Raw genomic sequence first — 22592 nt, 5'->3', positions numbered from 1 at the left:
GCTGTTCACAGGGAATTGGATTTTTTGCCCTGCAGCCTCAAAGTCATTTTCTAGCGCACCTCCTGAAATCTGGAGGTGGGGGAACAAAAGGGCCCTTGAAGAGCAGGGCACACCAAGTCTTGTCCTCCTGACAGCCAGGGCTGATTCCACTGACCAGCTAAGCAGGATCTCAAATGTCATGTGCCATGGGATCCCAGTTGATGCTTCTGGGGTACCAATAGATCTGGGGGGCTAGGAAGCCTCCCCTTCCCTTTCACTTGCCTTCTCTGAACTGCACACCTGACCCAGTTGGATACTTTGACATGGCTCCAGTGAGCAGAGGTGCTACGCAGAATCTGGCAGCAGAGACCACCCAGAAACAGTTTCCCCTCATCCAGATGAGCTGGGTCCCACTCAACCCTCAGTTCCTACAGGCTCCCCCAAGTCTGTTTGCTCTCTGTTTGTGAAGAACAGGTATGGGAAGGCAAACAAATAGAAGAATCCTAAGCCCTGGTGGGTAATCTTACTATAATTAGTTAATTAGTTGTTATACTGCTGTTATAGATAAAGTATGTTATGCCTGGCAATTGCTAACTTTTATTCTTGCATGTCTGTGCTAAGCATTATCTAATTCTCCACTTCTACTTGCTATGAGGGAGCAGCTCTATCATTCAATCCCATTGGCTAAATCATTTGCCCAAGTCCTAATAATCCATAAAAGCCCAAATGTCTCCCCAGGGCAGTCTGGCCTCAGTCCTACTTGTTTAGCAGCTGCTACCCACCCAGTTCTAAAACATCATCAGCCAGACCCAGAAGCAGTAATCACAGAGGCCTTAAAGTTCAATCTGGGGTCTAGGAAGTCTGCTGTACACCCCCCTCCCCCTTAAACACACACCATCACTCCATCCCATCATTTCTGGGTGCCTGAAATTCCTCTTTGTGTGTTTTAGAGCTACGCCTCTTCCTTCTATGCAAATCTCCTTTCCTTCAGCCCGGGTTGAAGTCTGTCTTCTGATGTCTGAGTAGGCCATCATTGACAAGCCTTGTGCTCCAGGCAGCTGTCTGAGAGCAGGGCGGGGGGAGGAGGGGAAGGGAGGGGGTCCTGGGGAAATCACGCATCAGCGAGATGATCACATGATGATGGGTGATGATGGACCATCCGAGTGCAGTTGTTCTCCTACTGCCCCTTTTATTTCTGCATCTTCTCCCATCCTCCCAATGATCCAGAACAGTCATGTCATGGGGGAAAGAAAGAGAGAGAGAGAGAGGAAGGAAGGGAGGGAGAGAGAGAAAAGGAAGGAAGAAAGAAAGAGAGGGAGAGAGAGAGAAAAGGAAGGAAGGAAGGAAGAAAGAGAGGGAGAGAGAGAAAAGGAAGGAAGAAAGAAAGAGAGGGAGAGAGAGAAAGAAAGGGAGGGAGAGAGAAAAGGAAGGAAGAAAGAAAGAAAGGGAGGGAGAGAGAGAAAAGGAAGGAAGAAAGAAAGAAAGAGAGGGAGAGAGAAAAGGAAGGAAGGAAGAAAGAGAGGGAGAGAGAAAAGGAAGGAAGGAAACAAAGAAAGAAAGAAAGGGAGGGAGAGAGAGAAAAGGAAGGAAGGAAGAAAGAAAGGAAGGAAGGAAGGGAGGGAGGGAGGGAGAGAGAGAAAAGGAAGGAAGAAAGGAAGGAAAGAAAGAAAGGGAGGGAGAGAGAGAAAAGGAAGAAGGAAGAAAGAAAGGAAGGAAGGAAGAAAGAAAGAGAGGGAGGGAGAGAGAGAAAAGGAAGGAAGGAAAGAAAGAAAGAAAGAGAGGGAGGGAGGGAGGGAGAGAGAAAAGGAAGGAAGGAAGCAAGCAAGCAAGCAGAGGGCAGACATAGTGGCACACCATAGGTATCTGTAATTGAGAGGGTGAGGCAGGAGAAGAGGGTAACATAACAAGATCTTGTCAAAAAAAGGGGGGAGGGAAAGGGAGGGAGGGAGAAAGAAAGGGAAAGAGGCAAGAAGGAAGGAAGGAACAAATGAATGAGTACATGAAGGAAGGAAGGAAGGAAAAGAGAGGGAAACTGGCTTGCTAAATCATAAATTAAACTCATCATTAGGCTCCTTCTCATCCTCCACCCCTCCCTCTTCGTATCTCATGTCATCCTCAGACCAAAAGTACCCACAACCTTACCAGAAACATTTTAGCCAAATTCATTTCACGCAATTAAGAAGCTTCACGTAACCAGCAAGGTAATGAAATCCTCTCCGCCAGCACTTCTTCCCCCTGACACATAGCACGGCGCTGGTCCGCTTGTGTGGATGAGGTGTGGAATTGGCTGTGTTGCTGTACAACTTTGCTCCCAGCAAAATTGTGTCACCCAACATCAGGGCACCAAGGACAAGTTAGAAACACAAAGAGTAAAAGTTTCCATACATACTTGACCTACATTTTCACCTGGCCCAGTATACATCCATTGGATCCTATAGTTCTTCATTTAGACCCCCTCCCTCTCCTCTCTCTCTCTCTCTCTCTCTCTCTGTAGATAAATAGATATAGATATGGCTGGCTAAAAATAGCTCATCTATAAAGACTTCTTAAGCAGTGACTTCATTTGTCAGAGCATATTCTTTGCCTGAGGTAGAACTTTGCTTACTAGAACAGCCCAGGGCAGAGAGGTTTGGAGAGGCAAGAGAAGGAATTCTAGAAGGAATTTTGTACCTCTCACCACAGAGGTCAAAGCAGTTAACCAGTTACTGCACAACAAACTGCCCCCTGGTTAAAACAAACATTTCTTATCTCCTAGTTGCCAAGGGCTGGAAATATGGGAAGTGATTGTTGGAATGGATCCAAGCCTACTTGGGATACAGTCATCTCAGTACCTGATTGAACCTGGAAAATCTACCTCATAGTTCATTATGGGTCCTACTGGTAGACTGTAGATTCTTGTAAGTTATGGGGACCTTTCCAATGAGCTATTCACATAGTAGCTGGCATTCCCCCATCAAGAGAGATAGGAGAAACAGAGAGAACCCTAGAGAGAAAGTTCTCTACCACAACTTTTCCAGAACATTCGAGCTAATATATTCTAGCAGCCAAATCCAAAAATCCCTGAACTGTTGTGATTTACAAGGACAACTTTTATCAACTTTTTTTTTTTGCAAATATGAAAAGAGGAAGCGATGAGAATTAAGTGAGTTACTTCGAGCCCCCAACACTCACTCCAGCATGGTAGAGCAAGAGCTCAGGGCTTTGGCCCCAGTTAGGAATGCAAGGTAGATAAGTGATTTGCAAGGGTTCTCAACTGGGGTGATATTTTTCTCCCTCCATCCCCAGGACATGGATGTTCTGGGGATCTCTGGGGTTGACCCCAGCTGGGGAAGAAAGTGATAGGGTCAAGGAACAAGTAGAGGACAAGGGAAAATCCTAAGCCTCTACAATGTACAGGACATTCCCCACAACCAAGAATGAATAGACCAGTGGGGCACTGGTGGCTGAGATCGGAGGACTGTGGTTCAAAGCCAGCCCAGGCACAAAAATCTGTGAGACTCTCATCTCCAATTAACCATCCAAAAGCTGAAAGTAGAGCTGTTGCTCAAGTGGTAGAGCAAAAGCCTTGAGAAAAAAAAAAAGCTCAAGGACAACACCCAGACCCTAAATTCAAGCCTCAGGATTGGCACACACACACACACACACAAATTAATAGCCCAAAATATTACTTTTTCAGAAATTAAATAGCCTATTTTATAGAGCTTTGCAGTTCCCTGAAACTCCTTCCAAAACTCTCCTTGTTCCTGTATGGTTACATGTAGTCACTTACAGTTGTTACCTTGTCATTCATCTTTGATCCCACTGCTCAACCAAGTACCTGGTGTGGAATAAAAAGCTCATTGAGCTGGCTGTGGTGTTACATGTTGATAATCAATGAGGGGGTCGATAATCAATGATAAGGCAGGTGGATCATGAGTTTGAATGAATGAGAGGAGGAAAAGACAGAGTATACCAGACTTTCCTGGCAGTCAAAGAAAGTCCAGTACCATGCACAAGTCCTTTGTTCATGACACCGAAGGCCATTGACTGCCTAAAATCAATTCTTGCAGATCTTTCCAAGAGAGATGACACACTGAATGCCATCATCATACTTTAGCATCATTTAGACCAACTCTTTACCAGGTGAATTCAGCCAAGAACCCAAGGGCAGCCTGTCGAAGTTTTCTCCCTCTTGAAGTAGGTCTTGATTGATGGGCATGATGGAGCCAGCGAGACACAAATGCACTGTCCTTTTTGAAAATAACTGGTTCTTTAGAGGTGTCCAGTGGGAAAATTGCAGTAGTTAACAGCTGCCACTGAGGAAGGCATAATGGACAGCTCTCATTCCATGCCAGCAGAGCCACAGAGCAGGGCTGACTCCAAGAGGGCTGTAAATTCTAATACCCAATGCAGTTCCTGTCTCAGCCCCCTACCGAATGACAAATGGCTCCCTTGTGGGAGCAAGCTGGCAGGGGACACACGCTTCCCTCCCAGTCCCCCCCACATACACCCTAGTGTGATGGCAGTCTATCAGCAACCACTAACTCCTGAACACCGATGAGGAAAGCTCAAGCTGTGGCTCTCCAGGAAGAACAAGGCCCCTGAGCCTAGCCATCTTCAGAAATGTCTCTGCCCTGGATGGTGAATAAGGCTCCCTTCAGGCCACGCCCCCAGCTGCCACGCCCCTCTACGCGCCACGCCCCCCACGCACCACACCCCCTCCATTCCTGACAATAGCTCGGCCTTGTTCTTCAGCCCATCTTTTGTTTTTGCTACCATCTACAATCTCCTGAATACCTTTGAGACCTCCCTTCTAGCTGGGCCACCCCAGGCCCATTTGCCAAAGAACCACCAGCGATTAGGGTTCAAGATTCCTTTCCCTTACCTGCTGCACAAATCCTTCCAAAGCCCCCTTACCAAATCACATGCATGATGTCAGATTTCCTTTCTTCAAACTGGACCCCAAATGGTCTCTAAAGACCCAGGCGCTATAAAACTTGGCCCTCTCTTTCTCTACCAACACGACGACCAGCTCGGAGCACTGCCTGCCTTGTGCATTATGAAGTACAGATCCTGACAGTGAATACAATTAATTAGGAGCCAGCGTATCATGGGAAAGAGAAGATGTGTGTTTGCCTCAGGCAAGCTTTAATAATTCTCCCTCTGTCTGCAAACCCATCTTCTCCTCTAATGTCTAGGCCAGTGGTTCTCACTCCAACATGCTCACAGAAAGCTTCAAACACAGTCAGGCCCAGAATATCTGGCTCTCTCTGTCTGAGAGTTTGCCCTGCTCACAAATTTCTAGATGCTGCTGGTATATCGTTGGGTCAAAGGACCATTCTACCAGAACCTGTAGAGACGTAGAATTTCCCATGGTAGCCATCTTGTCTCAAGATGCTATTGGTTCTTGGGTAGAGGATGGGGAGGGGGGAGTTTCAAAAAATCTCAATCTTTTTTAGTATAAAGCACTACTATAAATAATTCATACATAGATCGGCAGTATATCCATGGCATTACAATTTCCATGAGCAGAGGAGAGAAAACTGTAGAAAGCTTCCTTCGGGGCTGGGAAGATGGCTCAGTGGTAGAGTGCTTGCCTTGCATGCCTGAGGCCCTGGGTTCGATTCCTCGGCACCACATAAGCAAAAAGAAAAAAGCGGGAGGTGGCACTATGGCTCAAGTGGTAGAGCGCTAGCCTGGAGCTGAAGAGCTGAGGGACAGCGCCCAGGCCCAGAGTTCAGGCCCCACGACCGGACCCAAAAAAAAAAAGCTTCCTTCATAGTCGGGTGCTGGTGGCTCACACTATAATCCTAGTTACTCAGGAGGCTGAGATCTGAGGATCAAGGTTCAAAGTCAGTCCGAGTTAGAAAGTCCATGAGACTCTTATCTCCAGTTAACCACCAGAAAACTGGAAGCGGAGCTGTGGCTCAAAGTAGTAGAGTGCTCGCCTTGAGCAAAAAGAGCTCAGGGACAGTGCTCAGGCCGAGTTCAAGCCCTATGACCAACAGAGAGAGAGAGAGAGACAGAGACAACACAGAGACAGAGACAGAAAGAGCGCACAAGAAAGAGACAGCACAAAGGTAGGAGAACACCATGTAACACATACACCAATCCTGTTTCTTCTCTTCCTCCTCCTCTCTCTCTCTTCTTCCTCCTCATCTACTTCCTTCTCCTCTTCCTCTCCTCTTCTTCTTCCTCTTCCTCTCTCCCTCTACTCCCATTCCTCCTCTCTCTCTCCCCCTCTTCCTCTTCTTCCTCCTTCTCTTCCTCCCCTCTTTCTCTTTCTCTTCCTCCTCTCCTCTCTCTTCTCTTCCTCTTCTTCCTCCTCCTTTCTTCTCACTTTTGTGAATTAAAAACAATTTAGTTATTGTAAAGGCACTGTGCAGAGGGGTTACAGTCCCATGAGTCAGTTAGTACATTTCTTTTTGGCCAATGTCACCCCTTCCCTCACTCTCTCCCAGTTTTCCCCTCCCGTCCACCGGTTGTATAGTTCATTCTCCACGTAGTATCTAATGAATACCACTTGTGAAGTTTTTTTTAAATGTTTTGTTTCCACTGTTATTTCTAGCTTCCTGACCATAGACATTTGATGGGTTCACACTCTGTTGCCATCCAAATCAATGACAAAATCACTGACTGAGGCAAAGCCAAGCCTTTGGACCCTAAGTTAAAACCCAGGAATCTTCCTTTCAAGGTGACACCATTCCATTAATTGGGTGTCTTTGGGTACACTGCTCCCCTTAGTGATCCACCCACTACATGATCGCTGCAGGCCACATGTCTCCCATCTTCTCATGTGGATATTAGTGAAAATACCACTCAATATCTTGCTCAAATCCTGTGCCGTTTCACCTCTCAATTCTTCATCTGATCAGCCCCAGGTTCTGTAGATTCCACCCAAAATGTGGAGTCCTAAGGCTGGAACTCAGGGCCTGGATGCTATCTCTCTGAGCTCTTTTGCTCAAGGCTAGCACTCTACCAGTTTAAGCCACAGCTCCACCTCCATTGTGTGTGTGTGTGTGTGTGTGTGATTAATTGGGATAAGAGTCTCGCAGACTTTTCTGCCAGAGTTGGATTCAAACTGGGATTCTCAGATCTCAGCCTCTTGAGTAGCTAGGATTATGGCTTGAGCCACCACACCAGCTCCATTTGTTTGTTTGTTTGTTGTTGTTGTTGTTGGTTTTGTTTTTGTTTCTGTTTTTGTCAGTCATGGGGCCTAAATTCTGAGCCTGGGTACTGTCCCTGAGCTCTGCCACTTGAGCCACAGCGCCACTTCTGGCTTTTTCTGCTTATGTAGTGCTGAGGAATCAAACCCAGAGCCTCATGCACGCAAGGCAAGCACTCTACCACTGAGCCACCTTCCCAGCCCCTCCATTTGTTTTTAAACATTTGCATTGGTGAAATCATGGCTGACGAAAAGGTGGGGAGGAAGGAAGCAGTGAACCTAGTTAGCTTCCACTTTTGTAGGAATGTCCAGTGGGACTGGTTGAACTGGGATGCGACATTTGGTTGAACAGAAGAAAAGGAATACTAAATTGTCATGAGTGTACACATCATTTTTATAATACCATTTGTAGAACTCTCATAAAAGCCCGTTGTCTTACAAGAAAATTCATCTACCAGGATTTATTTATTTATTCCTTTTTTCCTTTCTTTCTTTTTTTTAAGAACAGGCAGATCCAGAGTTTTTTCCTTAACCTAAATTAATGCATCTGGCTCTGACATTGTGATACCGAGACTGATGCTTTCTTACAGTGTCTGGCTCTTCACACTTCAGGAATTTTCTACAGCCTAAAGTAGGTAAAGGAAACTTGAGGATGGAAAAAAAAAATAGGCATCTGTTCTATCTCTTGATGTTAGAGATGGGTGTGAAATCCCAGCCTGGCCCATTCCTGGCTAAGCTAGAGTTTAAGCGAACTCTTGAGATGCATGGGCATAGAGCGAGACAGTAGCTGAAAATCCCGAGCTGCTTACTGTATTGCATATGGATGTCAAGGAAAGAAGTGTGCACACATTAATTCAGACATCATTTGGAGGAGATGGCACCGCAGATTGAACATGTTAGGGGATTGAACATGTTAGACAGACACTGTACCACTAAGCCACATTCCCAGCCACAATTTCTTTGATATTTTATTTATTTGGTGCCAGTCCTGGGGTTTGAACTCTGGGCCTAGGTGTTGTCCCTGAGCCTTTTTCTGCTCAAGGCTAGCACTCTTATCACTTTGAGCCATGGCTCTACTTTTGGTTTTTAGGTGGTTCATTGGAGATAAGAGTCTCACAGCCTTTCCTCCCTGGGTTGGTTTCGAACCGACATCCTCAGATCTCAGCCTCCTGAGTAGCTAGATTACAAGCATGAACCACTGGTGCCCAGCCAGCTGGATCTTGCTGCCCTCCCATTGAGGACAGAGGACACATGGCCACTGTCAACATCAGCCTTCCAGAGAACAAATGGCAGACTATGGAACTATCATATCTGCCAGGCAGATCTTACCCCAACCTGTGAATCATGTCTGGGCTTACGCACATACACACACACACACACACACACACACACACACACACACACACACACTCACACACCAGCCCCAGGCACAGACATAAGAAATCAACAAACTACACTGCAGAGCCTGTACGATCTCTTTCAAGCGCTGACCGAACATAATTCCCCGAAGTGGAGACAAGAAAAGACATTTTCAGAAACCCTTGCTGATTGCAGAAGTCCATCAAGCAGTTTCAGATTGCACTGTGACAGATCTGGGGTGTGGGGGGTGGGGGTGGGGGGTTCGTGGCACCTTGGCTGGGGCGAAAGGGTTCCCTGTAGACTCCATTGACATTCCAGGCCAGCCCATTTCGACCTCTGCCCATGGTAAGGGCATGCCAGCCCCCTGAGGATTGCAACCTCTCAGAGCAGAGGAAAACAAATACACCGTGATCAACACACCTCAAGGCAGAAGGGATGGGAGCTACCTATCCCAAATTTCCCTGCTTTTCGATCTTATAGCCACCTGCCCAAAGGAAGGGGGCGGGGCTTCCCTAAAGCAGGCAAGCTATTCCCTAATGCAAATCTGCTAAGAAATGCTCAGCTTCATCAGTCCTGTTTTGGGATGGGGAAATGTGGCTGTCACCATCGCTCTGGACAAGCAGAAGGGAGTCCCAGATGGCTAGAGACAGGGCCCAACAGGCTGAGTCATCTCCGAAGTCTCCTGCCCTGCCCTGCAGCAGCTTAGTCTCTGTCATTTGCAACAACTTGTAGGTTTGTGGGGGGTTCTTTGCTTGCTTGCTTGCTTTGCCAGTTCTGGGGCTTGCACTCAGGGCCTGGGCACTGTCCCTGAACTTCTTTTGCTCAAAGCTAGCCCTCTACCACTTGAGCCACAGAGCCACTTCCGGCTTACTGAGGAAATTGAACTCAGGGCTTCATGCATGCAAGGCAAGCCTTCTACCACTAAGCCACATTCCCAGTTTCCCTCCCCACCCCTTTTTTTTCTCTTTTTGGTTGTTAAGAATACAATTTAGATTTCTTCTTTCTTTCCCCCAGCAATCTCAAATGGGTCAGAAAAAAAGAACTATCACTATTGTCAGAAATGAGACTGAAATAACATGCCACTATCAAACACAAGTGTTCTTTACACACACAAAAACACAAAAAACCAACACACAGAGCATCATAGATCTCTAAGTACTAGAAAGAGCTAGAAAGTCAAATGGCCCCATTTTCCTGATACAAGAATCACTGGGCAGTGTCATACTCTGTTTCATAAAGTTGTCAGGCTTTGGGTAGCAAAGAAATGATTTCTTCTCCCTTAGGAGGGAAGGGGAGGAACCCAGAAACAGCCATGCAAAGAACAGAGCTCACTCATGAGAATGATGGAAGCTGAGGGCCACTAAGGAAAAAGACATCCTTAATTTCCTGGGGGTACCTGAAACCTCATCTCATAGCACTGGGAGAGATTACCTGTCCATGCAAAGGCCAGGAGTCTAAGGGGTAGGAGTCTGGGGGCTTTATGGGTATATTGGGCAAAAGCAGATCTCCCCCGGTCACACCAACAACCTTGTAAGAACTTTGAAACCTTGTGGAACTGTGTCCCGTCCAACCCATCCAGCTGAAGAGTGGCTTTTAGAGAAATGCTGTGAGCTCTTTATTATTATAAAAATGTTCAATCTGCTTGGTACCAGTGGCTCATTCCTGTCATTCTAGCTACTCAGGAGACTGAGATCTGAGGAGACCTAAGATTTGATCTCACCCCAGGCATAAAAGTCCATGAGATTCTTATGTCCAATAAACCACACACACACACACACACACACACACACACACACACGTGGAGCTGTGGCTCAAGTGGGTAGAGCACTGGATGGAAAAAAGCTAAGGGACAGTGCACAGACTCTGAGTTCAGGTCCCAGGAACTCTCCCCCTTCTCCTCCACACACATACAGCTCACGACCTGACTTAGGGAATTGTAACCTCTTTCTATAACTACTTAATATTTAAAAAAAAACAAAAAACAACCAACCCTGCAGAGAGTACAGAAATTGAAGTCACACCCAGCCTGCCCTGGCATGGGTTCAACCCTCTTGCTGTCACCAAAAGGCTACCCTCCCACAGGAAGCCTGTGGTCAGCTGCTGTAGAGACCTGCCCACCCACACCCACACCCACACCCCCAGCTCAAGGAGATGCCCTTGACCAGTGCAGGGAGAAAAACACACAGTCCAGTGGCTCACATTCTTCTGGTTCATTGTCTCTTCCTCCCTGGTCAGCTCAGCTCACTCACTTCTCATCTGGACCCCGCCCCCCCCCCCACCTCCAGCTCTGAAAATTTCAGAAACACAGCCGTATTTTCTTTCCCCACATGATAGCCACTAATGAGAATCATCTCAGTTAAGTCTCCATACTCCTCCTGGAGACATAGGCTCAGATCATTCTGTGCTCAAAGCCAGCTTAGCTCTATGCCTGGCCCTTACCCCCCTGGCTGCTCCAACCCTGATCTCCACTAGGGAAAGAAGCTACAAATGGGCAGAGTAGACAACACCAAGCAAAATCACCTTCCTTCCTTCCTTCCTTTTTTCCTTCCTTCCTCCCTCCCTTCCTCCCTTCCTTCCTTCCTTTCTTTTTTTTCTTCCTTCTTTTTTTCTTTCTTTTATTTATTTTTTTTGTCATCTGAGGGGCTTGAACTCAGGGCCTGGGTACTGTGCCTGAGCCTCTTTGTGCTCAAGACTAGTGCTGCAGCTCCACTTCCAGTTTTCTGGTGGTTAACTGGAGCTAAGAGTCTCACGGCCTTTCCTTCCTGGACTGGCTTTGAACCACAATCCTCAGATCTCAGCCTCCTAAAGAGCTAGGATTATAGGCATGAGCCACTGGTGCTGGGCAAAATCACCTTCCTTAATGACTATACTTGTACAGAATTCCTTCTTCCTATAGCTCTGGAGAGAAAAATAGAAATCCTGAAAAAAAAAGTTCTCTCTCTCTCTCTTTCTCTCTCTCTCTCTCACACGCACACACACACACATGCACACACACACACACACACACACACACACACACACACCACACACACTAGTGGCTGGACAACTCAAGATCTCTGGCTTTAAAAAATATATATCTATTTATTTGGATAGGATCTTGCCTCGGCCTGCTTCCAATTACAATCCTCAGATCTCACCTCCTGAGTTGCTAGGATTACAGGCATGAGCCACTGACACGCAGCTCCAAGCACACTTTTATGTGCATTTCCTGTCTTTGAAATTGGAATATCCAAGTGCCATTGGGCAGGCAGTGGCTGCGACAGGAATCAAAGATGCTCATCTTGCCATCATCTCATTGATTCCCAGGCATTGCTCGATGGTAAGGCGTGGCTTAAGCCTAATTGCCAGTTAAGATGGTGTGTGTGTGTGTGTGTGTGTGTATGTGTGTGTGTGAGTGTGAGACCTGTACTTTACACTCAAAAAAAATGCACAGAGACAGGAGCTGTAAAATTTAATATTCTGCCTGGAAAGAAGTCACCACCATCCTGTTTTCTCCTGCAAAGTGGCGGAGACTGTTGGACGGGAAGACAGTCACAATGTAAGAAGTCGAGCTCAATGGATGCGTGCATTAAAGGCATGTCCATCATGCTCCAAGAAAAGCACTCGAAAAACAGCCAAGTGGATGAAAGGCATCTTCAAATGGGGGTGGGGGGGGGAGGTCAACCCAAGTGCTATCATGAAGCCATCATGTCAATGGTTTGATCCACACCTTTCTATTTTCCTTTTTGGGGTTAAAGATGACACGGGTGCATTATACTATCCAGAGTCTATTCGGTTTAATGAACTGCTGCCATGAACCAGTCAGCAAAGCATGACATCACACGCTTTGTGTTTGTTCTTCTGCATTGTGTAAAAGGGTACAAGATGAAAACGTGAATTGGTCATCCACGGTCTTAATGGAATGCTGGCACATTCTGGTTCCTTCTGTCATCCTTTCTGAATCCCTGACGTCATTCCAAGCACAGGATTTGATCCTGGATATATGAGGCCTTGCATGTACCTTGTGGCCTTCCAGGGTTCAAAGAAATTCACTGCAGGAGAGTGCATGAAAACACCACAGCCCCAGGAGTTGGGTACTAGGCAAGTCCTCTAAGGAGAGCTAGAGGGGTGGCAGGCAGGACTGGAGGGGTTCAGAAGGACTAAGGCACCCCTGTTCATTTGCATGAGTACAAGCTACCTCCTGGAGATAACAGACAACCACGGCTGAGATTGTGGTTCAAAGTCAACTTGGACAAGAAAGTCCATGATACTCTTATTTCCGATGACCCACCAAAAACTAGAAATGGGGCGGTGGCTCAAGTGATAGAGTTCCAACTTGGAGCAAAAGAAATAAAAATCAAAAAATACTAGAGAACAGAGTCTAGGCCCTGAGCGCAAGTCCCAGTACTGGCACACACACAAAAAAGGAAGGAAGGAAGGAAGGAAGGATGGAAGGGAAAGAAAGAAGGAAGGAAGAAAGAAAGAGGGAGGGAGGGAGGAAGGGAAGAAGGGTGGGAGGAAGGAAGGGAGGGAAAGAAAAAGAAAGGAAAGGGAGAAAGGAAAGGAAAGGAAAGGAAAGGAAAGGGAAAGGGAAAGGAAGCAAGCAAGCATGTTTTAGATCTGTCCTGTTCTAGACACTTGCTCCCAAGGACAAACTAGAAGAAATTCTTGCTTCAGCCAAAACCTTTCTGAGCTCTTTGATGATCAGAAATGAAGGGAAATTCTAGCACATGTTATTAATCCAAATATTTTCAACAAGCTTCAAAGCACACTGCCCCTGTGGGTGCAACCAAAGCAGAGCTCACGCTGAGCTGTTCCTTTGACCTGGACTCCTCCTATTAGCCAAGCCAGGCTCGAAAAACAAACAGCTCTCAGAACAATGGGGGGGGGGGGCAGGGGCGGGGAATTAGAAAAAAAAATCAAAGGTGAGCTCAGAAAAAAAGGAAAAGGAAACAGATAAATAGGAGAAGGGGAATAGAATTGGAAACCCAACTACCAGCCATTTGTGGCTCACTGATAATTAAAAGAAAAATTAAAAAGAGATAAGGTAACCCTAGTTACCTTAAAATAAACATGGACCAGAATTTTCCTGATCATATTGAGAACTGAATTCCTGCCAGGCTTGGTGGTTCACGATGGTAACTCTAGCTACCCTGGAGGCTGAGATCTGAGGATCGTAGTTCAAAGCCAGCTGGGACAGGAAAGTCTTTGAAAGTCTTATCTCCAATTAAGCACCAAAGAAGCCAGAAGTAGAGTTGTGGAGCAAGTGGTAGAGTGCCAGCTTTGAGCATAAAAACTAAGGGACAGCACCTAGGCCCTGAGTTCATACCCCAGTACTTGACACAAAAACAAAACAACAACAACAAATGACTTGTATTTCTCTCTGGGGTGGTAGGGTAGTGTATTGGTTTCCAAACCTCAAAGCCATTTGTTCACAGATAAACAAACATCTCCTCCTCCTTTGCCAACTTCTCCCAGCCAGCAAGTCATCGTGAGGAATTAGTAGCATTTCAGCCACTTCTGTGACAAGCTGGTGACAGCCTGAAATATGCTGAGGGAAGCAACCAGACGGCATTATGGGAAAGAAAAGCCACGTATTACAGGCATCCTACGCCTCTTCAGGGCCTCATTTACATGGGGTTTCTTTCTTTCTTTTTTTAGTGCCAGTACTGAGGCTTGAACTCCAGGGGCTAGGCTCTGTCCCTGAGCTTTTCTTTGCTCAAAGCTCGTATTCTACCACTTTGAGCCACAGCGCCGCTTCCAACTTTTTCGTGGTTTAATTGGAAATAAGATTTTCATGGACTTTCCCACCCAGCTTGGCTTTGAACCCCGATCCTTAGCCTCCCGAGTGGCTGGGATTATAGGTGTGAACTGGTGATGGCTGACCTTTGCATGGAAGTTCTAACTGGCCAGTGTGAGAGTCTGTAAGGCATTCGAAGCTGCTCATTGGGATGTTGGTGTTCTCAGTTGCATGTTTCTAGTGTTTCGACGAGTAGTAAATACTCGTTCCTTTCACTATCCTTCCTTCATAAAGGAGAGATGGTTTTAACCCTGCTGGCTGGAAGGAAAAGGGAGTTCAATGTCTGGCTTATGAAGAGAAGACATTAGCTAGAGGTGTCGCTCAGTCACTAGGTGCCCTGGGCTCAATCCCCAGAACTGAAAGAAAAACAAAAATAAAAACAAAACAGAGGAGGGTGGGAGGAAGAGGAAGAGGAGGAGAGAGAGGAGGGGGAGGAACAGAAGGAACAGAGGGAGGAGGAGGAGGAGAAGAAGGAGAAAGAGGAGGAGGAAGAGAAGGAGAAAGAGGAGGAGGAGGAAGAAGAGGAGGAGGAGGAGAAAGAGGAGGAGGAGGAAGAAGAGAAGGAGGAGGAGGAGGAGGAAGGAAGAAGGTGCTGATAATTAGGAAGAAGAGACAGAAAGAGATGAGTAGCTTTATTGACAGCACCTAGCCCCTGAGTTAAAGCCCCAGGAGCAGTACGTGCACGCATGTGCGCACATACACACATGCACACACACACACACACACACACACACACACACAGGTCTTCTGCAGAAGGGTTCTAGGCTGGTACTAGCTGGCACTTCATCCTCCTCAGCTGGGCTGCTGCTCTCGCCCCCCAGAACCCCAGTGATCTCCGCCATCCCAGCAAAGGTAGACTAGCTTCCATGCCCACAAGCACCACAAGACTGGTCCTGGAAACTACACAGGGGGCTCCCCACTCTTTTCCCTCTAGCCCCTCTTCTGATTCACTGTTTTCCGAAGAGATCAGGAATTCTAGTAGCACATTCCCTGGAGGGTTTCGCAAGGCAGACACATAGAAGCTTTGTTCCAGCCTGAGTCTGGGCCAAGGCCCTGGCTCACCTCTAGCCTCATGGTGTACCCCAACCCGGTGGGCTGCCACCCACAGACCCAGGCTCTGCACATTCTGCTGCCTTCAGCCTCAGACCCCTGCTTGCTTGCTTCTCTTCGGACCCACTCGCCCTCCTTCCGGCTCTGCTGGCCTCTCTCCATGCCAGCTTTTTCTGCCAAGGCCCCTGGCATTGCCACGACCATCTTACACACACACACACACACACACACACACACACACACACTGATCTGGTGCTGCTTTGCCTTCCGGGGGGGGGGGGAAGGGGGAGGCCCTTGCTGCTCTCACATCAGAGACAGCTGGATGGAAATTGTGTTTGCAAGATTTCCCAGTTTCCTTCTGAGCTCCATCTCTTCTAGCAAGTCTGACCGTGTGAACTCTTGAGTTCCCAGAGACGCCCAGGGCACTGGGCAGCATTTGTCACTTTTGACACGTCTAAAGTCTCCTGGCTTCTTTGCGCTCAGCGAGCCAGAGGAATACGCTTAGCAAGTGCCTGGAGCACAAAACACCTGCTTTTCTCTCTCCTTTCACCCCCTTCCAAAGCCACAGCATGGGCGCCTCTGGCTCCCAGCACAGGCCTGGCAGCCTAGCTCCCCAGCGCCAAACCAACTTCCTTTACTTTCCACATTGGTTCCAGGCACTTTGGCACCTGCTAGGCCCAGTTCTGCCAGAGAAGAAGCTGCCTGTGGAGGAAGCTCCCTGGGGTGGGGGTGGGGATGGGGGTGGGGGGGTGCCTTTCCATGTCAGGTCACCTGAGATTGTGTTTGACTGTGGCAAATATCCCAGCCAACCCCTCTAGACTGTGGACAATTCTTCTCAGCTAACCCCAGGGAAGGAAGGAAGGAAGGAAGGAAGGAAGGAAGGAAGGAAGGAAGGAAGAAGGGAGGGAGGGAGGGAGGGAGGGAAGGAGGGAGGGAGGGAGGGAGGGAGGGAGGGAGGGATCTAGTCTGAGAATGTGACTGGTAGAAACAAATCTGCCCAAGGATTGAGGGGTGAAGGTCATGGGATTTTCAGTCCTCCTGGTCACCCCATTCGTTCATGGTCTTTCCTATAGTCTGGGTGGTGCCCACTACAGCTGTCCTGCATGAGCCAGGATACCATCTTCCTTGACAATCAGGGGTCTTCCCCAGAAACCAGCCTTTAGGAAGCACAGCCCCCCTCAGAGCTGTTCTGGGGGGATATGAAGCCCCTCAAAGAGAGTTGCACTGGGGGTGAGGACTTGCATGTGGAACATGGCCAAATTCAAGATGGTAGGGTAAGGAGGAAGGAGCTTTCTGTCTTGTGAGTCTGGGCAACATCTGCTTGCCACCAGCTAGGAAGTGTGTGTGTGTGTGTGTGTGTGTGTGTGTGTGTGTGTGTGTACCCTGGGCCTTGAACTCCGAACCTGGGTGCTCTCCCTGAGCTTTTTTTCACTCAAGGCTAGCATCATATCCCTTGAGCTACAGCTTGACTTCCGGCCACTAAGTCTTCATGGAAATGGCTCTCATTCTGGCCACATCCCAGAAATTCTGAGGTCAGTATTGCCTACCTACAAATCACCCACCTGGCGCCACGGGCAGGGGCAGATGGCTCCATCTTCAGCCGAGGACGATCTGCGTGGATGATCTGCAGGAAAGTCAGAGGAGCCCCGCCAGCTCGGGGAGTGAGTTCAGCAGCACATGTTCACAAAGCAAGAGCGCACGCACACAGACACAGACACAGACACACATACACACACACACACACACACACGGCAGAGAGCAGCTCTGGATTGTAGCCAGTTTGGCTTCTGGGTTTGTATCGCCCAAAGTAGAAAAGATAAGAGCCAGGCACAATTGTGTATGCCTATAGTCCCAGCTACTTGAGAGGGAAAGACAGGAGCATCATAATTTGACTCAGTCCAGGCAAAAAAGTTATCAAGAACCAATCTTCCTCCCTCAGTCCCTCCCTCCCTCCTTCCTTCCTCCCCTCCTTTCTTCCTTCCTTCCCTCTTTCCTTCCTTCCTTCCCTCTTTCCTTCCCTCTCTCCTTCCTTCCTTTCTTCTCTTTTTTCTTTCTTTCTTTTGGTGCAGTTTCTAAAGCTTGAACTCAGGGATTGGACACTGTCTCTGGGTTTTTTGTTTGTTTTTGTCAGCTGTGGGGCTTGAACTCTGGGCTTGGGTGCTGTCCCTGCATTTTTCAGCTCAAGGCAAGCGCTCTACTGCTTGAGCCACAGCGCCACTTCCAGTTTTCTAGTGGTTTATTGGAGATAAGAGTCTCAGGGAGTTTCTTGCCCAAGCTGGCTTTGAACCACAATCCTCAGATCTCAGCCTCCTGAGTAACTAGGATTATAGGTATGAGCCACGGACACCCGTCTTGTCTCTGAGTTTTTATCTTTGCTCAAGGCTAGCACTCTACCTCATAAGCCACACAGCTCCACTTCTTGCTTTTGGGTAGTTAATTGGTGATAAGTCTCATGGACTTTCAGGTCAAGGCTGGTTTTGAACCGTGATCCTCAGCCTCCTGAGTAGCTAAGATGACAGGCATGAGCCACCAGTGCCCAGTTCAAAGTCCTAGCTTACAAACAAGTAGTTTATCTTTGCCTTGGTTTCTTCCAGCATAGATTTTTTGCAAACTAAAATCAAAAGCATTCTTCTATATAATGCTCCCCAATGATCCTGGATCTCTCTGCTAGTTTTACAAAGTTATCCCAGCTTCTCTTTCCCTTATTTCCCCTCCAGAGGTACTGGCAGGGAGGGGGGGATGGGCTGGGAAGGGGGCTCAGTGGTAGAGTGCTTGCCTTGTGTGCATGAGGCCCTGGGTTCGATTCCTCAGCACCACGTAAACAGAAAAAGCCGGAAGTGGTGCTGTGGCTCAAGTGGTAGAGCGCTAGCCTTGAGCTGAAGAGCTGAGAGACAGCGCTCAGGCCCAGAGTTCAAGCCCCACAACCAACAACAACAACAACAACAAAAAGAAAGACAGAAGTACTAGGGTTCACCCTGTACAAATCCAGTCTCAGTGGCTTCACTTATATCCCTCACACCCCAATCTTTCCTCCAGTGCGTGACTGGCAGGGGGGCCAGCAGGATTGGGGGAGGGGGGTAGAGTGCCCCCTGAAGTTCCACCTCCCTTCATCTGATAATTTTAGCATGAACGGTGAGTGCCACAGGGTATCCCCAAACTGCTGATCTCCAGCTCCTTACAGGGAACTCTCTGGTCATTCCATGAGCGGGGGGCCAGGGATGTCAAAGGCAGAACAGGTACCAGGCTGAACACCATCCTTCTCTTTCGATTGCAGGGCCATTTGGGAGAAGATCTCGAAGCGTGCAAGTGCACAGCTCACTGCAAGAAACCAAGACCAAATTCCTGCTCTTCCAAGATGAGGTGTCCAGGGACTGTCAGCTCCGGCTGCACCATCCTGAATCACTACAGGAATGCAGCTTCAACTCCTCCTGGCCTTTGGTGATGATCGTCCATGGGTGGTCGGTAGGAAGAGCTGCACTGCCCGGCCTTTTCCTCTTCATTTTTACCTTGGCTTTTTACTTCCTAGTGTGGATTTTGAATTCAGGACTTCACATTTGCTAGGCAAGCTTGAGCCACACCTATACTTTGGGCCTTTTTTGGTTTTAGTCATTTTTCAGATGAGGGTATTCAATTTTTATCTTCTCCTGGCCAGCCTCAGGCCTCAATTTTCCTACTTCTATCTCTTGAGTAGATGGGATCACAGGTGTGAACCACCACACCCAGCTTGACAGTGAAGAGGAGGTCAAGCTGGTGGCTCATATCTCAACCTTAGTTGCTCAGGAGGCTGAGATCTGAGGATCCCTGCTCAAAGCCAGTCTGAGCAGGAAAGTTCTTGAGACTCTTATCTCCAATTAAATATGAAAATGCTGGAAGGGGTGACTCAAGTGATAGAGCATCAGCCTTGAGTGAAAAAATTAAGAGATAGTATCTGGGCTCTAAGTCTAAGCCCTAGTACTGGCACAGGAATGAAAGAATGGAAGAAGGAAGGAAGGAGGGAAGGAAGGAAAAAAGCAAGGAAGAAAGAGAGAAAAGGAGAGGGGGAGGGAGAAGAGGAGGGAGGGTAGAAAGAAGAAAGAAGGAAGGAAGAAAAGAAAATGAAAGTTAAGACATTTGTCAGAATCTGGAGCTATTTTTGGTTTGTGAATTCTGGAACTAGAGATGGGCCTGGTCCTTAGTGGGTGAGGCCAGGATGCTGCTGACTGATGCACAGGCCCAGCCAGCCCCACACTTAGAGCTCTCTCAGCCCAGATGGTTGAGGACTTGGGGCAAATGACACAGCATGTTGCAAAAGCTAGAGGAGGAAGAAGGGTATCCAGGAAGAACTGAAACTAGCCCCATACGCCCAGTGCCTTCTTGGAGATGCTAATGGCCTGTGTGGCCTGCCCTCAGGTGGATGGCCTATTGGAGAACTGGATCTGGCAGATGGCGGCCGCACTGAAATCTGAGCTGGCCCAACCAGTGAACGTGGTGCTGGTGAACTGGCTCACCCTAGCTCATAACCATTACACCACTGCTGTTCACAACACCCGCCTTGTGGGCCAGGAGATAGCAGCTCTTCTCAGGTGGCTAGAGGTAAGCCCTGGCTCCAAGAGCACCCCAGATAGGATGCCTCTCCCCCATGCTCAGATGCCTTCCATGACCCCCAGTTGGTGGTCCGACCTTCTCCCTGCTCATTCGTTTGAACATCCAAAAGGATCTAACCACATCCTCCAACATTTCACACACACACACACATACACACACACACACACACACACACATCCATAGATGATCACTGCCCCTTGGGCACCAATTTTAGGTGGAGACACCTCTCCTCCATAGGCAAGAAGCTCCCCCTCCCCCAAGAAAAGGCAAGCCAGCTCCCAAGGGGCAGAGCAAATGAGGTGAGAAATCAGCCTCAAACGTGGAACATCAATAAATATGACAGCTCATTTGCAAGAGTCTCTCAAATCCCAGGGAAGATTCCAGAACTGGCAGAGACACCTTCCCTCCCCGCCCCCCCACCCCACACCCCTATCTAAACCAGTTTCCTTTCTCACTCTCCTTGCTGCTGTCTTCCAGGAAGCTGTGGCGTTTTCTCGAAGCAAGGTTCACCTCATTGGGTACAGCCTGGGTGCCCACGTCTCAGGATTTGCAGGCAGATACATCGGAGGAAAGCACAAAATTGGGAGGATTACAGGTAACCATGGCCGGAGATCTCACCAGCTGTGAACCCCACAACCTCTTAGGGAGTCAGGTAAACACCTGCGTTTCCCCAAAAGTCAAGTCTCCTTATTGAGAGACCCCACTTTTCCAATGTGCAAAAACATGGTGGGAAAGTCAACTGTCTCCAACACCATCACTGTATTCAATTATGGCCAATTACGGCTTTCATTCTGTTGATAGGCCTTGTAGGTGTGTGCCAAATAGTGCAAAGTGCACTTTCTGCTCACTCATGTTGCAATAAAATGAGGTTTGGTTTGGTTTTGGTTGTGTGTGTCTCTGTGTGTGCCAGTCCTGAGACTTGAACTCAGGGCCTGAGAGCCATTCCTTAGCTTTTTCACTCTACGCTAGCATTCTACCACTTGAGCTATAGCTCTACTTCCAGCTTCTTGCTAGTTAATTGGAGATAAAAGTCTAACGAATTTGTCTGCCCAAGCTGGCTTTAGACTGTGATCCTCAGATCTCAGCTTCCTCAGTGGCTAGAATCACAGTCATGAGCCATGAGTACCTGCTTGAACGTTTTATTTTCATGTAAAGTTAAAGTAAAAGGAGCATAATGGCAGACACGAAAACCAAGTCCATTTGTCATTATGAAAATGCGTTTTCTCACTGTCTCTTGGTCTTGCTAGTACCAAGAAGCCTGAAACTGCTTTACCATGGGTTCTCCTTCTTTTTTGGCAGCGAGGGGTGGATTGGGTTGGTTGTGGGGCTTGAACTCTGGGTCTGGGCACTGTCCCTCAGCTCTTTAAATCAAGGCAAGCACTTTATCACTTGAGCCACAGCACCGCTTCTGGCCTTTTCTGCTTATGGGGTGCTGAGGAATCGAACCCAGGCCCTCATGCTTGTGAAGCAAGCACTCTACCTCTGAGCCACCTTCCCAGCTCCCCTGGGCCCTCCCCCACAGAGGGTGGTACTGCCTCTCATTGAGAAACAGATTAGGTCAGAAACTAGCAAGTTGGCCTCAGGCCTGAGCCCCAGGCCTTTGGCCATATCTGGCATGTCTAGCCAGGAGTTAATAAGATAAGATTATCATTTAATTAACCGGGAGGAAAAAAAGGAATGGGGGGGGGGGGGGGGGGGAGGGGGAGATACATCAAGGCTGTGGGCGGGGCTAGAGGACAAGTAAGCTCTCTTGGAAGCTCTCTGTCCATCAATCCTTCTTCCCATCCCCAGTGGAAGTGGTAGCCAGGGCACCAATGGGTCCACCAAAGACAGCAGGGGAATCCTTGAGTGCATAAATGTGACTCAAGTCAGCAAGGGGTTGCTGTTTGTCTCAGTCAGACACATCTGTCCCTTGTTTGGCCCAGTGCTTTGGGCAGCCAGACCCGCTCACATTTTCACCCTAGAACAGTGGTAGCCTAAGGCTGTGTTGGACCTTGCAACACAAGGACATTCATGTAGGAGACAAGTCAGCTTTGTTTAGGGAAATTATTGACAGCCTATGGTCAGATGAATTCTTCCTTTGCTGGATGGGCTAGATAACTCCATCTTATACAAGAACACATTAGGGTTTGTGTTTGCTTTGTTTTAAGCAAATAGGTACTCATGAAAGTAGCTTGAGAGAAACTTGAAGTTGGTGATATTAAATAACCCAGCCTCCACTTTTTTTTTCTTTTTTTTTTTCCCAGCCTGCCTCGACTTTTGTGTGTGTGTGCCAGTACTGAGATTTGAACTCAAGGTGCACTGTCTCTTAGTGTCTTTGCTTCAGTGTTTCTACCGCTTGAACCACAGCTCCACTTCCAGCTTTTTGGTGATTCATTGGAGATAAGAGTTGCTTTTTTTTTCTTTTCCCTCTTTTGTGCGGGTCATGGAGCTAGAACTCAGGATGCTGTTCCTGAACTTCTTGGCTCAAGGCTAACACTCTACCATTTGAGCAATACCTCCATATCCAGATTTATTTATTTATTTATTTTGCTGGTAAATTGTAGATGAGTCTCAAGGCCTTTTCCTGCCCGGGCTGACTTCAAACCACAATCCTCAGATGTCAGCCTCCTGAGTAGCTAGGCAGACAGGTGTGAACTACTGGTACCTGGCACACGCATCTCTCTTTAACCTTATTTCTTACCTCTGTTTCGTCTC

The 22592-nt window shown here is 47.9% G+C and overlaps 1 protein-coding gene across 1 annotated transcript in view; it reads left to right on the top strand.

The window, feature by feature from the left end:
* Positions 1-22592, top strand: part of Lipc (lipase, hepatic) — a 76793-nt gene that overhangs the window by 36101 nt on the left and 18100 nt on the right. Inside the window, exons 2-4 of the mRNA XM_013009943.1 lie at positions 18586-18773; positions 19701-19883; positions 20373-20490. Coding sequence (XP_012865397.1) covers positions 18586-18773; positions 19701-19883; positions 20373-20490 — 489 coding nt within the window. The remainder of the gene's footprint in view (positions 1-18585; positions 18774-19700; positions 19884-20372; positions 20491-22592) is intronic.

Source organism: Dipodomys ordii, unplaced genomic scaffold, assembly GCF_000151885.1.
Source record: "Dipodomys ordii isolate 6190 unplaced genomic scaffold, Dord_2.0 Scaffold11, whole genome shotgun sequence".
Lineage (NCBI taxonomy): Eukaryota > Metazoa > Chordata > Mammalia > Rodentia > Heteromyidae > Dipodomys > Dipodomys ordii.
The sequence above is the reverse complement of the archived record's forward strand: the minus strand, read 5'-3'. Positions and strand labels throughout refer to the sequence as shown.